We start from the raw sequence: 13,101 nt of genomic DNA, 5'->3' as shown, positions 1-13,101 counted from the left end.
TGAACACTTACTCATGTAAAAGGAAGCTTTAATTAATATATATTTCTATCTCTAATATACACATATCGGGGCTGGATCTTTATCTTCACAATAAAATGTGTGCAAATGCTCTCTGTAGAGATGAGTCCCCACCTCAGTCGGTATAGAAAAGCATGATAAAGGTTGGAAAAAATGGATAAAAATGTTGAAAGAACCTCCAGTTCCTTATTAGGCGAAGATACAATATTTATTCCTTGTCTCCTGGGATAAATCTCTTCTGCCTATTGTCCTCCCAGTTCTCAGTGCTGATGCTTAATTTTCAAAACTTCTATATTACCAAGGGACCTACGACATCAGCCAAAGAAATACTCAGCAAGTACAAAATCTGTTCCAGGGAGCTGCTTTTGTGCAGAGGGAAAATTTTGTTCCTACAGGTTTTTAAGTGGGTACGAGGCAAGGAGCTATCTGATCCGGGCAAAGCCATTACAATTTAGATCTCTATCTATAGAACATTTTTTTTTTCCTTAAAAAAAATTGGAAAATACAAGAAGTTTGGATTTTTTTCCCGATTCTTTTTTTGGAGAGGGAAATTGCATCGTAAGCTTTCGGAGAAACCCAACATGTCAACTACCTTTCCGGGACTAGTCCACGATGCCGAGGTATTATTACTTTTTTTTTTTTTTTTTTTTTTTGAGCGCGCGTGTGTGTGGCGGCGGCGGCGGTGGCTGCGGTGGTGGCAGCTTTCCCTGTCTCTAATCTATATTGGACCGTTACGTTTAATTATAATCTGGCTTTCGGGAGAAGTTAAGGAAGGAAAGGGGAGAAAGTTCGTTATGACATCTGTCGCCAGGAAGGGCAACTCTCTGCCATGTTAAGAAACATTTGCCATAATGAGGGGGAAAACATAATCCTAATAATAAAGAAAGGAAGGAGGGGGTGAGGAGAAAGAGATAAAGATGGAAAAAAAGATACTCAGAAAGGCAAAGTAAAGAGATTGATGGGGGGCGGTAGGTGGACAAGGGGGGTGGGGAACAACGCACCCCTTTGGAATGGGCTTATTCTAGGAAAGTGAAGCAGAAAGAGGGGAGTCGGATTCCTTGCCCCAAATGGTTAAGGAAATGAACAAGTTGAACGATTTGCACAGACTGGATTTTGTAAATATATGGATAATGATTTTGAGCAGCTCTGGCGGAACAGCTCAGCAAGGACAGCCGCGGAATTCCGGTGTTGGGATCTGGTTGCAGTGGCGAGGCGCCGGCCAGCGTTCCGTGCGTGTGGACTCGGGTTCTGCTCCCCGCCGCCCGGGAGTCAGGCGTAAACCTGGCTCTCAGAGCCCAGCTCCCTGTGCAAGTTAAGCAGGGGCTGTGTGTGTGTGTGTGTGTGCGCGCGCGTGTGTGTGTATGTGTGTGTGGTGTGTCACCCGCACCTATATAGGGTGGGGGATTTTTTTCCGCCCTCTCGACTGTGAGGACGAGGCCGCCCACCCCCAGTTCGCCTGCTCGCAAAGGCTCTCTGGCAAAGGCGCTGAGCCGGGGCTGCGGCTCGGCCCCAGCCCTGCGTGCTCGCTCCCCTTGGAGAGCCAGAGAAAGCTCCTGGCTCCGGGAGAGCGGTGCCTCGGTTGCAAAATGACAAACCTCAAGTTTTTCTGCTCTCCCTTTTCCCCCTCTTCCTTCCAGATACGTCACGACGGATCAAACAGCTACCGTTTGATGCAGCTTGGCTGTCTGGAGTCCGTAGCCAATTCCACTGTCGCCTATTCCTCCTCCTCTCCTTTAACTTACTCCACCACCGGCACCGAGTTCGCGTCCCCCTACTTCTCCACTAACCACCAGTACACCCCGCTCCACCACCAGTCCTTCCATTACGAGTTTCAGCACAGCCACCCGGCCGTCACCCCCGACGCCTACTCTCTGAACTCGCTCCACCACTCGCAACAGTACTACCAGCAGATCCACCACGGGGAGCCCACCGACTTTATTAACCTGCACAATGCGCGGGCGCTCAAGTCGTCCTGCCTGGACGAGCAGAGGCGGGAGCTGGGCTGCCTCGATGCCTACCGCCGCCACGACCTGTCTCTCATGAGCCATGGCTCTCAGTATGGAATGCACCCAGATCAAAGACTCCTGCCAGGGCCCAGCCTGGGGCTGGCCACCGCGGGAGCGGACGACTTGCAGGTAAATAAGCATGCAGCGAATTTGTCTGCGCCCTCCCCTCTTTGCCCTCCCCCTCCCGAACCGTTAAAGCTCTAACTGTAAGCCGTCTCTCCTCTCCTCTCTCCTCTCCTCTCCTCTTCCCTCCTCTCCTCTCTTCTCCTCTCTCTGTCTCTCTCTCTCTCTCTCTCTCTCACACACACACACACCCCACTTATTATGGAAAGTTATCAAAACAATTAGAGGAGGCGTGCGCCATTCTGTCACTCTCATTGGATCAAGGAATTTCACCTGGACGCCCGGGAGTCTGGCTAGCTGCGGGGCCCCCACTTTCAGTCCGTCTGCACAGAAATCGGTTGTGAATCCTCATTCCTGTCCCTGAGGGGATGGGGCGGAGGAGATCGGGGAGGCTGGGTTGAGCCGACTGGACTCCGAGTAAGACTCGATAAGATGATGACCAATCGCACCTTCAGTCTCTGCGTTTTGCTGGGTCTACCCTCCGGCGTCTTAGGTGTCTGTCCCAGACAGAGCTTGTGGAAACTTACTAAGACTGGGGGGGTGGGGGGGTGCTGGTTTGTACTGTGACTTTGTTGGGCTCTAGCAAAAGTTTCCCCAAATATTAGTATTGCTGTGGATAGTAAAGAATTGCAAATGAAAGTCTCAAAATTCACACCAATCAAAGAATCTGCCCAATGCACTTCACCAGGCTGTGGAGTTGAACCCAAGTCTGTCTAAGGAGACCCAATCCCACCACTCAGTTGGGTAATTCACAACTTTATTTTTCTCACCGGGTTATTAACTTTTACACAAGATGCAACTTCTTAAAAAGAAGGAAATTAAGAAATAAATGAGGGGAGGGAAAGAAATAAGAAGGAAGGAAGAAATGAGAAAAAGAAAGGAGGGATGAGAGAGAGAGCAAAAAGAGAGGAAGGAAGGAAGGGAGGGAGGGAGGAATCTAGATACCGTGGAGGCCATCAATCAGATGATCTCTCTCTTACATTTTTCTTAATGTATTTTTGCACATTTTTGCCAACAATAGAATTTATAATTTTTCAGACATACTGCCACAACCACATTGCAAACAAATAAACCCACAAATATCCCAAAAAAGAACTGAAAAGACATGAATTTGTAGCTTCTTCTGGCTGAAAGGACAGCTGTAGCTGAGTGTCTACTTTTTCAGTCCGCACAAAGCTGGCCACCCTCTCCACAGTTCCAACGAAAGGGGAGATACTCCAAGAGCACAAGTTGGAGACGTAAGAGATCCCTTTTTGCGCACGGAAAATCTTTGCCTCTCATTTACCTCCAAGCAAGGGATCATTTTAAAATTAAAGTGAAAGCCCTTACAGTCCCAACAAAGAGCCGTGGGCACAAGATAGGCACACAAGAAAAAAGATTTGGCTCCATAAACCTTGACTTTCTACATTTATATTCACAAAATAATTTTATACGCTCAGAACATTTTTACATTTTTCACAAGGATCTCCTTATGTCTCAAGGGGGGAAAAATCTGCCATTCAATGCTTAGCTCAACTAAAACCTATTTACTCCTTTTAATAGCCGCGTCTGCTGCTGATTTTTTTGTATCTGTACAAATTTTTTTTCTGTGCTAGGCACAAAGCCGGGCATTTTTCAAAAGAGGGGATTAGAACATTTGCAAGCACCAAACAAAGGGCGAATCCCGTGCAAAAGAACACCGTAGTTTATCCAATTTTCGACTTAGTGCCATTCAACTGGTCATTTATGCAATGTCATCCGACCAAACAACACGTTTTACTTATGAGGGGGAAAAGTTTGTTAAGTGTAGAGACCAAGATTCATTTCTTCTGAGAAAATAAACATCTTAACAGTGCGCCAGAGAACGGGAGGGAGAGTGGTTCGCTCCCTTGGAGAGCTTCGAGGCTCTTTACCTTCTACATTTCAGATATTTTAAGACCTTTTCTTCAGTTTATGTCTTTTTTATATTTATAGTCTTTTTTTAGTTATTTAGTTTATTGGTCATACTGAGGGAATATTCATACTGAGAGAAACACTCCAACATCCTAGAAGAAGTTGAAGAGTATGATATGTGATGTATTTATATATCTATGTCTATAGACATATCTATATATGTACATATCATTGTGTATGTGTGTATATATATATGCTATATATGTGTGTATATATCTATTATATATATATATATATATATATATATATATATGAAACAAGTTGTAAATCTGGTAAGTTATTTTCTTGCACTCCTCTTGGACTTAGTTGGCAGAATGAAAAAGAAAGAGAAAAAAAGTAATAGCTACTTTTAAAAAGAGAAATAGGGAGGGGATGTGTGGGAGAAACCCGTCTCTCTCCTTTTATTTCTTCCTTTTTAAAACATTCATCAGCATATGCCTCATTTCAAATGCAACAAATGTAAATATACTTTTCCCTGCACAGAATTTTAAGTGAAAGTCCAATGGTTTGCAGGGCGGTCTAAGTCTGCCTAACAGATGCAAACAGTCTTGTGGCTTCAGTTCCATCTTTGAGTCCCCTAAAAAGATTTGCTATGGCCAACAAAGGAAACTGTCACACCTTTTCCCATCACCGCTTTAATTTATGCTCAGTCTCCAAGTTTTTTTTTTTCATATTGATTTGATAATCACTTTAAGGCAGAACATTTAAAATAAGAAAGAGCTCGTGAGTAGGTTGAAAAGGGGGGTCTTACAGGCCTGCCTCAATATGGTGAAAATGGGGAAGCAAAAGGGAGCCAGGGCTGTAAAGGTTGTTTTGTAAAGTGGGTTTTTATTATGCACCGACTCTCTCCGCATTTACTTAACTCTTCACGGGCTGTTGGGTAGGTTAACACCCTTCAAGGCCTCTTTCATGTCCAATACCTCGTTTGTTTGTAAAGGAAAATGAGCCTTTAACACATTTCAACTCAGGGGAAAAAGACAGAGAGAGAAATTTTTATTTTTCTTTATCAAAAATCAGCAAACCCTTTCCTTCTTCCCAGCTCAAATGATCCCTCAATCCATTAGGAGTCTCAAGATCTACAGTGAGTGAACCTGAAGGTGTTTCCTCTCTAAGGCATATTTTGGGTAGGATACTACTACTTCTGTGGTAAAGCAGAACCAACATCAGATATCTTGAAGGCTGCACTTGAAATGGCTCCTCTGAGCTCCCCAGAAACCCACAGTGCCAGACTTGACACTTTTAGTGTAATTTGCTCCACGCAGAAAGTGCCGTGGAAACTGTCTGTATATATGCTATCTACCTTGATGGGGACTCAAAGGGCTTCTCATTCCCCCATGCCAAGATGAAAGGCACTCAGGTACTTTGAAGTGTAATATTGTATGGTGCTGCAAAATGCATACCTTAAGATTTATACAACTTTTAGATTGTGGTTTTTCTGGCACTTTTTTTCCCCTTAAAATCATGTGTGCTGCCAAACTTGTTCCAGCTCAGTGGTTGCTTTTAAATGTCTACTACAGGGATATGGGGTTCAGGAATGGGGCAGATTGAAAGACTTAACTCATGTGGTCATACCTATTAGTACCTATTTGAGTGCTTTTATTTATTTTTCTTTTATTAAGGGCTCCGTGGAAGCCCAGTGTGGACTTGTTCTCAATGGTCAAGGTGGAGTGATAAGAAGAGGTAAGTGACATGTTAAAATGAAACATTCTTCTCTCATGTGATACTTTGAAGATCTGGTGGTGTTTTTAAGCATTGGATCCCTTGTCTGATGATTAAGAAAACAATTACTCTTGGTCGATTACTTTGGTCCCACATAGGCATACTCCCCTCCTTCACTGAGGCTTGAACCCAGACTGTGCCCCAAAGAGCTATAATAGAAGAGATTTGCTATTCTCCATGGAACAGTGACACAATCAAAGTTGGGGGGGGGGAGAAAAAAAGAAGAAAGAAAGAAAGAAAAGAAAGGGGAAAAAAATCCTTGTCACACCTCCTTTCCCCATCACCACATCCTCAAGCAGAATTTCTGGTCTCTTTTAGTCCTGAATGTGCCAGCCACAGCCTGGGTGATTGAGGTGATGGTGTTAGCTTGAGGCTTTGAAGGATTCTATGAAAGGCTAGATTCATTGAGGCTTCGGGGAAGGCTAATGAAACACCAATATTGTAGCTGCCCTTATTTTTCTAAGTGTCCAGAACATTTCTTTCTTTAAGGGAGGTGGGAGGAGGAGGTGGTGTTAACTGTACCGGATAAAGCTTTCTTGTTCCCATCTGTTGAGGAAAACATCTGAATCCAGAGTTACCCATGGAATTGGAAGGTGGGGGGAAGACAAGAGTCGAGAGCTGTTGATTTTGGCTCAGACACTGAAGGGGGCTGCATCTCAGATGTTCCATTTTGACAAAAGGTTTTGAACTATGACATTTTAAGGGCCTCAAGGCAGTGCAGATTTTGCTGGCTTCCCCACTTAGCTGTACCCAGAGCCTCTGAAGCTTATTTTCCTAGCAAAGCTGAGTAACCCGAGGAGCACACAGGCAAGGGGACCAGCTGTTATCCCAACTTCATACGAATTAATAAGATGTGGCCTATTCACCAGGACTAATTCCAGCTCCAGGGCCGCAGTTGTCTTTAGTAACAGAACTACTAAAGACTGAGTCACTTCTGATGGCACCAAATAAATGTCCTTCAATCCCTGTTCATCCTCTTCAAAGCTTATTGAAAGATTCCAGTGCTTTTCCAAAGAAAGCAATGGATTCTTTCATGTTTAAAGTGCAGGTTTTACAACCCAGTGTCCAATGTGAAATTCCATTTAAATTGAGGAGGAACAAAAACAAAGACTGCTTTTCTTTTGGAACTTGAGGATTGTCATAGTGGATACTTGGAACTTCCACTAAATGTAAAATAGCTATTAGACTCCGTTGTTTTACTCCAGGGAGATTTGAAACTATTTTTCAAAAAACTGCTAGTGTTGTTCCATAAGGATTTTTTTTTTTTTAAATGAGTAATAGTAAGCTTGTCAGTTAGGCTAATATTCAGCCATGTTAAAGTGAGATGAAATAGGCCCAAGACTAGTAAAAATTGAAGTAAAATTCACATGCTATTGGAGGGAGGGATTAATATGCATGGTGAAAGAAGGGTCAGGTGAGATGTGCGGATCTGGATCTGTGGCGGCGATCACGCTAAAGGTGAGGCTGAGCACGCAGGGCGCACGGAGATGTCGGTGGTGCTGAAGGACAGCGCCACTAATTAGCGCCCGAAGCCGGCTCCTCCCAGAGCCCGACTGGCGCTACTGCGGTCGACGCGTTCAGTTGCGCAGTTAGTCCAAGATCACCTTCTCAAATGCTTGGAAATCGCATCAGACCTTACAATAGCTGGCAGAGGGTGGGAATTATTTGAGACCGAGGGCGGGAGCTGGCAGGGAGGTGGCTGTGTAATCAGTTGAAGTTTTTTGGAGAGAGATTTAGGGGACACACGCTCAGCATTCCCCCGAGAAAGGCCTACGATCCTGGATAACTACAAAATGGGAACTGTGGTCCTGTCCTATTAGAGCCATAGAAATGGTCTTCCTTGGGTGATGTTTTATTGCTCTTACAGAATTTCATGCCACCTCGTTTTACCTGAAAATCAGCATGGAGCCTGTGATTTTAAACCAAACATTGATCTTTTAGGAAAACAGCATAGCTCCAAAGAGAAAGGGGTGGTAGCTTGGGGCATCTATCTGTATTGTTTGACTAAATCCCAGGCCTCACCCCCCCACCCCCACTCCCTGCAAAGGAATTCAGAATTTAGCTGCTGAATTTATTGCATTTCCACATGTCTTAGAGAAAGGCCAATTAACTCGGTTGAGCTCTGGAGACCAAGTGTGTGTCTGTTACTCTGAAACAATCAATGTTCATGACAATTTACAAATGGAGAGCAAGGAAGTCTTGCTTAAAAGGTTTTGTACATCCTGTTGGAACCTGCCCAGCCCCTCATCTCAGGACTCCCCGTTTTTGAAGAAAAGCTGAGGAAGGCCCTTCTCTCTCTTGTCATGGTAGTGCACCAGGATCTTAATCTAAATAGCTCGAGTCACCTTTGTTCATCAAAAACCAGGAAAGTATGAAGTTAAGCACTCTGCCATACTGCCATATTGTGTACTGGTTTTGTTTAGGTAGGAATGTCTGTTTCTCTTCTAATCCATGTTTACAGGTAACTCTCCACAGGAAACATGATTTCTTGAAAACCACAACTTTTTGCCAATTTTCCCTCCCTTGCTATGTTCTCTGATAAACTTACATTTCTAATGATTTCTATGATTTATTGTGGGAGGAACAAAACAGATTTCACTTCCAAAGTCTCCTGAGTATTCTTCTAGAAGAAAGATCCCTAAGTGCCTCCTATGAGTTCACCAGGGAGAGGCTGTCCTGGTTTGCAGGGTGTGTGTGTGAGGGGGGGGCACTCAGTTCTTTAAATTTAGCTATCTCTATTTGCAAAGAACAAAATACCATTTCTCTGACTCACTCCGGTAAGTGGCAGTTACATTGTCTTTGCCTATAATGAGGGCCAAGGAGCCAAAGGAAGCGTGGAAGAGGGGCAGCGGCAAGGTAATTACCACCTAGATAAAATATTTGCCACCGCCTCTGAGATGCAGCTCCCGCAAGCTCACTCTCACTTAATGGTGTGCGTGATTTTGCCCGCAGCTCCGCCACTCCAACCATCAGAACCAATAATCTTTACTTTACCCTGTGCTCTCGTATCGATAGCTTCTCTAGCCTCCGGCTTCAGCTTTGATATGTTAATATTTCTGAGTAGCAAATTCTGCAGAGATCATATTAATGTTGTACGTACAGAGTGGAGCTTTGCCTTCGTTGAATATTCAGATACTGGGTTTCAAAAGGCATCTCTTGAAGAAATGAGGCTTCTATTTACAGGAGTCGTCTGTGTTTTTAATCATTAAAAAAAAGAAAGGAAAACCCACTCTTCTTTTCCCCATGAATCTTCTGAGGCTCCCTCATGGCCTCCTCCCCTTTGTCAGGCACCGGTCCCTTTCATTTCTCGCTCTGAGAATTTAATAGTAGGAGAACAATGTTGATGATGACGACGATGATGATGATGTTGCTAAGAATGAATGGATCCAGTTTGGAAAGGCAGGGGTAGGGGTTCGATTGGGTAGGGGGCTGTGGCCTGCAGACGCAGATGGAGATGAGATGAGAAGACCCAGCTTTCCCATATTTGGGTGGGAAGTGACATTTTGGCCCTGGTCTTTTTTGAGAAATCGGAATGGCAACTAAAAAAAAAAAAAAAAAGGTGGGGGGGAGAAAGAAAAAAATGAAAAAAGTGAAGAGGGGAAGCGCCCTTGTTTTGCTTTGTGATCACTCTGCCTTGCAGCCCCAGGCTAATTTCAGAAGCTTAAATACCGCCATAGCCTCTGGGCCACGCGGAGAGGGAGTGGACCCGGCTATGGGCAGGCAGGAGCACTTTCCGGATTGCCCATGGCTACACAAAATACAAACTACTTTGAATCAAACATTTTGGGGGAATTAATATGATCTGAACTCTGCACGTTTTAAGGGAGCTGGAGTTTGTCAGATCACTTAGAGGTGACTGGCATGCCAAGGAGGAGGCATTTACGCTGCGGTACATTGTCAGATCTGATTTAATTTTTTTAAAAATGCTTCTGTGAAACGGAGTTTAGCAGCACTCGCCCAGTCTGCCAATAAGAGGGTGGGTGGACCTGACCGCTCTCCCCTTCTACAGTTCCCACAGCTGGCTGCCCACAAGCTGCTTGGGCAGGAAGATGAGCTGCTTCTGCTCTTTCAGTTTTGCCAGGGCCCTGAGTTTTGGAACTCGAGTGAGGAAGAGCCTCTGGCTCTTTCAGTGACTTCCAGGAGGAGTACAATTGGAGTGAGGTGGGAAGCCTTCCTCTTCTTCTTTTGTCAGGGCCCCCAGAATCTCTCGTTACTAGAATTGCCCAAAATCATCTGTACAGCTCATCCATTTTGAAAATAGAACCAGAAACACACCTCTCCTGCCTCGTTAGTCCCCAAATACAGATGCTGCAGATTCGGAATTCAATCTCCTTTATATGAAGACGAAAATTCATATACCAAAGGATCTATAGGCATGGTTTTGGGGGGAAAAATCGTGGGGGAGGGGAGCTCCTTTCCGTAACCCACTGCCATCTCTCCATTTTCTTTATCGCTGTAAAAATAACCAAAACCAAAGCAATCCCTGCATTGAGAAATAGGGATTAATACATACACACACACAATTACACACCCACCGCCACATTAAAGCAGTGTCTCTCTGTGCAGACCTCCCTTTCTTTTGTTCTGCCTGGAATCTACACAGGGAGGAGCGTGTCCAAACCTCGTAATCCAGTTATACCTGGAAGGATACATTCTCCCCCTCAAACAGCGCAGTAAGCCGCTGATGCATCATTTGAGGCCTATTTGATTGCAGTTAAACCGCTATCCCTTTGCTGTTTGATTACAATGAGTATCTGCTGAGAAGGGGTGGGGAGAAGCGGGGAGGAGATTACCCGAGGGACTTGGGATTGAGCAGGGCGAGGGGCTAGAGAGGAAGCAGTGGAGAATGATCCTACCCAACCCAGTTTACAGGCGCACCTCACAGAAATGCACCCGCAGAACAAACAGGGACAGGAAACTCCTATAATCGCTTACACATTTTTAATGTGTCAGAAAAAACGAGCTATCACTGGAGATGAAGAAGGGGAGAAAAAATCCCTGCCGTTTGTATTTCTTTCATTTGAATTGTAAACATCTGTTTGGCTGTAAGGCGAACAGAACATTTATTTTGCTCTCAAGATTTGGTCTAATTATGTCAACACCGAAGCGACGGGGAGTGGGGCGGCGCTGCGGCTTTGGAGAGGCTGCGCGCTTCAGCCCCGCGCCCGGAAGCCAGCCAGGAAGTATTGATCGCACCTGGAGAGCGCGCAGGGCCTCTAGCCATCACCAGCTCTGTTCTTTGAGAGGAAGGCACCCAGAGGGGGCGCGTGGCTTACAGGCAGCTTTAAGGGTGCCAGGAGAGCCACAGCTCCTTGGAGACGGCCGCGGCTGTTTCCTCTGCCCTAATTGCCTGGATAAGAAAAGGAAAAGCGCACTCAGGCGTGGACGCTTGTCTTTCTATCCCGTAGCCGCGCAAAAGGTGGGTGGGGATCTTGTTGCGCTCCAAAGCTCGCGCCCCTGAGCGGTGTTAGTTGCTCAACACGATGGTGGAGTTGGGTGGGCTTTATTCAGGATGCTGAGCACGTGTGCGTCCCTTTCCCGTTGCACCTCCCACGAGCTGGGGAATTAAGTTGAGCAGGCGTGAGGATCCCCATTTTTCAGATGGACAGACCAGGGCCCAGAGTTATTCATCAGAGGTCCCATGGGTCACTAGTTGGCCAACCTCTTACTTGCAGCCCAGTCTTTTTCCCACTCCCTAGGCTGTGCCTGCCAACACAGGGCCAGATATCTCCAGCCACTCCAGGAAGGGCGCAGCCCGACTCCGTTTTTCTTTGGCCTCATGGAATCTAACAAGGTCTGGCAGCTGAAGGATCTGCTTCTGTGTGTTTTGTGCCCAGTTTTGTCCCCTGCACAGTTTCTCTGCCTGACTTTTCCCTGTAGCTATGACAGAGTTATCCGTTTTATGATAGTCATGTTCTAGACAAATGACCTTAAGTAGATAGTCCCTGACTTCTTATGCTGTTTCTATCGCTACAGATCTGAGTTTGAGCATCACTGGAAATAGGAAGCCCCATGTCCAAATTTCAATTTTGAAAATAGTGCCCTCCATAGGAGTATTACTTCTGTGCACTATGATGGAAAAGAGATGTACTTGAGAAAAGCTCTGCATGAGTAGCCTGGTTCTGGTGCCAGAGGCATCTCTAACTGGAGTGCTGGATCTAGAATGAACGTTATGTAATTTCAATAAGAGCCCACCTGCAACACAGGTACTATGAAGAACTGGTAACCCTGGGGATGAATACTGCAAATGCCTTGGCATGGATGACTCTCATGGCTTTCCTTTGAAATCTTGTCATTGCTATCTCTAGTCTGGGTCCCCTCCTTGGACCTTCATTCTAAACACAAAAATCTGGTTATGTTGACCTATTAATCTTTTCTTCCTCCCCCAAAAATAAACCACTGGGAAGAAAGATGTCAGGTTCCCCAAGCTGCTGTAAACTCTATAAGTTGCCAAATCTTTAGCCAGGACGAGAGAGTTCCCCAAGGCTGCAGCAATGCCAACTATCAAAGCAACAGAAATTCCCTTTAAAGATGCTGTGACATAAAAAATAAAAGACTCTAGAGTTGATGGCTAATCCTGAATACAAAATAAATCTTCCAGGCAGTTTGTGTGTGCATAAAGCACACTCTTAATATGCAGCCAGTGTAACTTACCTAATAAATGCTTATTTGAGTGAAAGCCAGAAGCCTAACCTGGATGCAGGAAAGACCCAGAGCCCAGGGTGGTAGCACTTGGCTAGATAGCAGGTCCAATGACTTCCCTGGAAACAGCTAGCTTTCACCACACAGGATTCACTTTGCCAAAAGGGGGCAGTTCTTCAGCTGGAGAAAATCTGATTTGACTCTTTTTTTTTTTTTAACAAAGATCTTTTATAATCTTCTGTATCTCCCTAAATTAGGTTTCTGACCCACTATAGATTAGTGAATATAGGAAAGGTCTAAAGCTGTGTCCTTCTTTTCCGTTGACTTACTGGGAAAGTAGCACATGCACAAACATTCTTCTCTCATAATTTACTTGAGACCCATTAGGTGAGACTGCTTGTGTCCTCAGTTGCGTATTGGCTATTTTACCAGAGAGGAGGGTTTATGTAAGAGTGTAAATTTGCTTATGATTCCATAACAATGGATGGAAGCCCATTTTCAGAAGACAGCTCTGTGAATTTTGAATATAGATATTATGATTCTTTAATATGTTTTACTTCAGATGACCCCACAGTGACCAAAGTCCTAAAGTTATCAGGCTCCTGATTCTGACAATAGGATGCTAAAAGCCAGCTTCACTGATAGGCTGTTCATCGTAATT

The 13,101-nt window shown here is 44.9% G+C and overlaps 1 protein-coding gene across 1 annotated transcript in view; it reads left to right on the top strand.

The window, feature by feature from the left end:
• Positions 1 to 599: 599 nt before the first annotated feature.
• Positions 600 to 13,101, top strand: part of LOC111152500 (transcription factor AP-2 delta) — a 54,110-nt gene continuing 41,608 nt past the window's right edge. Inside the window, exons 1-3 of the mRNA XM_022510972.1 lie at positions 600 to 638; positions 1,656 to 2,153; positions 5,699 to 5,759. Coding sequence (XP_022366680.1) covers positions 600 to 638; positions 1,656 to 2,153; positions 5,699 to 5,759 — 598 coding nt within the window. The remainder of the gene's footprint in view (positions 639 to 1,655; positions 2,154 to 5,698; positions 5,760 to 13,101) is intronic.

Source organism: Enhydra lutris, unplaced genomic scaffold (genome assembly GCF_002288905.1).
Source record: "Enhydra lutris kenyoni isolate GAN:26980312 unplaced genomic scaffold, ASM228890v2 scaffoldscaffold28, whole genome shotgun sequence".
Taxonomy (NCBI): domain Eukaryota; kingdom Metazoa; phylum Chordata; class Mammalia; order Carnivora; family Mustelidae; genus Enhydra; species Enhydra lutris.
Note: the sequence above shows the minus strand (reverse complement) of the source record. Positions and strands in the feature narration are given on the sequence as shown.